Below are 5057 nucleotides of genomic sequence, written 5' to 3'. Positions count from 1 at the left end.
ACTTCGTCAAGAGGCTCTCTGACAACCTGTAACTACGTTCGATTTCATATGTTGTCGATATATTCATTTCTTGCACTTACTTTAAAAGGAGATAGTAGCTTGTTACTACTCTCTTTCTTCTTGTCGTTGGGACGGGTCAGCCCACCAATTTGGCGGATTGAAAAATTTTCAACCCAACCCAACTCATGGCGAATTGCAGATTAGGCGGGTCAACCCACGGGTCTGTCAAAAAATAAAAAATATAAAAAATATTAAAAATTTTAAGTTTGGATTGTAATTTAAACGTGATCAAGTTGAAATTTTTAAGTTTGAATTGCGGTTTAAACAGGTCAAGCCCACTAATTCATTGAATTTTCTCCTTTAATTTTAAATTTTGAAAAAATAAATAAATTTTCTCAACCCGCGGGCCAACCCACGTGGGCCGCGGGCTAACCCATGCGGGTCGCAGGCCTAGGTGGGTCGACCCACTTGAATCCACCTTAAAATAGGTTGATAAAATTTCAACCCAACCCGCTTAAATTGTTTGGCGGGGCGGACCAACCCGATGAACCTAACCCAAATTGACAACTCTAATTTTAGTCCTACAAATACATTCGCAATTTGACTCCGACATCACTTCTCATTGCAGTTATTGATACTTCAATTGATGCTTCATCTCTTTTCTCTTTTTATAGTGTTTCATTTCCTCCTATGATTGGTAGACAAATCAATAAATTAGTCATGGAAGACAATCTTCATGTCTAGGTGGTTTTAGATGTTACCAGTTGAGATAGATTTGTCTAACTTGTACCACATTCAACACAAAACAACATAGTGACTTTTACAGGCATAGTACTCATATCAGTCTATGGTCGAAATGATACATTTAAGAGGATTGAATTTGAAAGATGTTTCTAGATTAGGTACCCAAACCTTGGGACCCAATGCATCAACAATGAAAGACTTAGGCACCCATGCCTTGGTCACACCCTTCTTTGTTCCATTAACCCTAGAAACATGTGATGATGATGGTAGCTAGTTCTAGACATTAATGAAATAAAACTTGATTCCTTAGGTTGGTATCCTATGCCGGCCTTGTTGTAGACCGCTCTTTGGGCATTAAGGATCATGTCCAAAGTTTTAGAGCTAGTTGAAAATTTCCCAAGAAGACTCTTGAGCTTTTCAACTTCACTCTTTAGGGCTTTGTTCTCATCCTCAAGTAATTCAACATGCAAATCATCAATTTCATCAATCTTAGATGTTTTCAATTGTTCTACTTCCAATTTTAAATTCTTTACTTTAACCTTAGATTTTTTAAGCATGGTAGTAAGGCAAGCAATAGTTTTATAGCATTTTTCTAATTGAGGAGAGGTTACCTCTTCATCATCCGAAGATGATGAAGCCGCGGTTGAGCTTGATTCATCCAAGCTTTCGGAATCGGATTGTTCTATTGCCATGAGAGCCACGTTCCTTGTGCTCTTTTCCTCCTTCTCCTCTCCATGAGAGCCACGTTCCTTGTGCTCTTTTCTTCCTTCTCCTCTTCCGATGAGCTTGATGAAGTTTCATCCCACGTTGCCTTCAATGCCTTCTTCTTCTTGGCTTTCTCCTCCTTCTTCTTGAGCTTGGGACACTCACTCCGGTAGTGTCCTTTCTTGTTACACTCATAGCAAGTAACGTTAGATGTATCAAAATTACTATCATTAGTTTTAGCTTTACCTTTACCCTTGTATCGTCGACTCTTCCTCATCATCCTTCTCACGAAGTTGGCCATCTCGCTTGATGATGAGGAGTCACTCTCGTCTTCGGATTCGGAAGATGAGGAAACCTCCTTCTTCTTCTCCTTCTTCTTCTTCTTCACATCCTTGCTCTTTTCTCCTGCAACAAGAGCTATACCCTTCTCTTTTTGACCCTTGTTAGCAAGTTCATGCAATTCCATTTCACAAAAAAATTCATCTAACTTAACTATTGAAAGATCCTTGGATACTTTGTAGGCATCCACCATGGATGACCACAAAGCATTCCTTGGAAAGGCTTTTAGAACATACCTTACAAGGTCGCGGTTCTCGACCTTCTCGTCCACGGTGTGCAAACCATTGAGGATTTCTTTGAAGCGACCATGTAGTTCACTTACCGTTTCACTCTCCTTCATTGAGAGATTTTGGAGTTGGTTCAAGAATAGGTCCCTCTTCGCGATCCGGGAGTCTCGGGTCCCCTCATGAAGCTCGATGAGCTTGTTCCATAGATCCTTCGCGCTTGTGAACGGACCAACCTTGATGAGTTGATCCTTGTTGATGCCGCATTGTAGAGTCACCACCGCCTTGGCATCGGCTTGTCCTTTGCGCGTTTGCTCCGCGGACCATCTTGATGAGTCGAGTTCCTTACCTTCTTCGTCCCTTGGTGGTGTGAAGCCTTCCTTGACGGAGAACCACATGGAGATGTCGGTCTTGAGGTAGTACTCCATGCGGCTTCTCCAATATTGAAAATCAGCTCCGTCGAAGAATGGTGGTCGGTTTGTGCTGAATCCTTCCTTCATGGCCATCTCTTTAACTCTTTAGGGTTGGAATCCTTGCAAAGAGCCCAAGCTCTGATACCACTTGTTGAAGATCGGAGATGGCTAGAGAGGGGGGGAGTGAATAGCCTCCTTGAAAAAATCGATTTTCTCCTACAAAAATGTTAGTACGCAGCGGAAAATAACAAACAAAATGAAATCAAGGGAGACACAAGGATGTACGAGGTTCGGGGATAACTTGCCCCTACTCCTCGGCGTGTCCGTAAGGTGGACGATCCCTTGATCTTCGGTAGATCAAACCCCGGATGAAAACGGCTAAATGAGTCTCCTTCTCGGTGGAGTGACCTCTCCACAACCAATCTCAAAATATAAAATATTAAGCACAGAGATTATAGAAGGAAATCAAAGATTGAGGCAAACAAAAATAAAACTTACAGCACAGCCTCAATCAATGGATCAAAAACCTCAAGAGCTTCCCGAGAGCAAGGCACCACACCTTGCACCACCTCAGGAGAAAGCTTCAAGAGCAGAAGATCGTAGGCAAGCAAGAGAGCTCAACCAGCACAAGCACACACAGCTTTTAGGGTTTCCGAGAGAGCTTCTCTTCTCTTCTTCCTCTCTTCCTTTTAACCTCCTTTGTTCAACGTTCTCTGAGTCCACTGCACCATGATCAGTCTGAGCCACTGAGCTTACCAGCTCCACTGACTCACCTGATCATCCTCCTGTGCAGCTCAGAGTTCCGTTGTCTTTTACCTGAAAACAAGGTGAAACCAAAGCTCGACAAACCCTGTGAACAAAGAAAGCAATCCCTTGACTCTTCTTGTTCTTCATCAAATTCAAACTCCATCTGCAAAGATCAGAGAGATTAGCACAGCAATATCAGAACAATCAGAAATCAGAGCAGAAACCTGAACACGATCAGAAATACCTTAATCGATCAAACAATCGATTAAACTTCGTAATTCTCTCCTCTGTAAAGCGTGTAATCGATCAACCAGTCGATTACCCATGCTCTTAATCGATCACCTGATCGATTAAGGCATGGTAATCGATCAGGTGATCGATTACCAGACGCTAATCCGGTTTCTCAATAAACATGTAATCGATCACCTGATCGATTACAGTTCACCATAATCGATTGCCCAATCGATTATGGTACGTTCTGTGGGTTTTGCGAATTCTCACAGAATGCTCTGTAATCGATCATCAGATCGATTAACACAGCTAACGCTGGTCTCACAGAATGATCTGTAATCGATCACCAGATCGATTAAAGGTCTGTAATCGATCATCAGATCGATTAACCAACTTACCCTTGGTTAATCGATTCACTGATCGATTAAACCAAGCTAAACTTTAAGCCCTAAATCAAGACTTGATCAGGTTAACTTGGGTCTCACCCGAGCCAACCGCGCTGGATCACGTAATCAGAGAACAAGCTCCCAAGCCTCCTCTGATAATGATCCGGTCCGAAGACAGGCTACCATGCCTTCTCCGACCATAGTCCGGTACAGAGAACGAGCTACCGAGCCCTCTCTGACCTAGTCTGGAGAACGAGCTACCGAGCCCTCTCCGACTCCATCCGGTCCAGAGAACGAGCTACCGAGCCCTCTCTGACCTAGTCCGGAGAACGAGCTACCGAGCCCTCTCCGACTCCATCCGGTCCAGAGAACGAGCTACCGAGCCCTCTCTGACCTAGTCCGGAGAACGAGCTACCGAGCCCTCTCCGACTCAATCCGGTCCAGAGAACGAGCTACCGAGCCCTCTCTGACCTAATCCGGAGAACGAGCTACCGAGCCCTCTCCGACTCGAGCTAATCCGGTCCAGAGAACGAGCTACCGAGCCCTCTCTGACCTAATCCGTCATGATGATCAATCTGAACTATACAATGAACTTAAATCGTTGTCAACATCAAAACAACAATCGGGACAAAACTGCATCAACAATGCCGTTTGCTCCATTTGTTGGAGTAAATCATCATGGTGAATCATTGTTACTTGGTTGTGGCTTAATATCCAGGGAAGATTCTGAAACATTCATTTGGCTATTTAAATCATGGTTGACATGCATGAGAGGGTGAGCTCCACGAGGCATTATTACGGATCAGTGCAAAGCCATAGAAATTTCAATTCTTGAAGTATTTCTAAACTCTCATCATCGCTTTTGTCTTTGGCATATAATGAACAAAATACTAGCCAAGTTTGGTAGTCATGTCAACTATAAGTTGATAAAGAAAAATCTGAAAATTATTGTTTATAATTCTTTAACTCCTGAAGAATGTGATAGCAATTGGAAAAAACCGATTGAAGATTTTACTTTGGAGAACAATGATTGGTTGAGTTCTTTATGGGGTTGTCGTCATAAATGGATGCATGTATATGTGAAAGATAAATTTTGGGCAGGGATGTCAACAAGTCAAAAAAGTGAGAGTATGAATGCCTTTTTTGATCATTATGTTCATTCGAAAATAACTTTGAAGCAGTTTGTTGAACAGTATGACAATGCTTTGAAAAGCAAGATTGAAAAGGAAAATAATTCTGATTTTGTATCTTTCAATTCAATTATTCCG

The 5057-nt window shown here is 42.5% G+C and overlaps 1 protein-coding gene across 1 annotated transcript; it reads right to left on the bottom strand.

Moving 5' to 3' along the window:
* Window positions 1–1426: 1426 nt before the first annotated feature.
* Window positions 1427–2518, bottom strand: LOC141819141 (uncharacterized). Its single transcript, XM_074706496.1, has one exon. It carries the CDS (start codon window positions 2516–2518, stop codon window positions 1427–1429), a length of 1092 nt encoding a protein of 363 aa, XP_074562597.1.
* Window positions 2519–5057: the final 2539 nt, after the last annotated feature.

Source organism: Curcuma longa, unplaced genomic scaffold (genome assembly GCF_044706935.1).
Source record: "Curcuma longa cultivar G26 ecotype Majalengka, Jawa Barat unplaced genomic scaffold, ITB_CL_G26_1.1 contig_27908, whole genome shotgun sequence".
In the NCBI taxonomy this organism is placed as follows: domain Eukaryota; kingdom Viridiplantae; phylum Streptophyta; class Magnoliopsida; order Zingiberales; family Zingiberaceae; genus Curcuma; species Curcuma longa.
The sequence above is the reverse complement of the archived record's forward strand: the minus strand, read 5'-3'. Positions and strand labels throughout refer to the sequence as shown.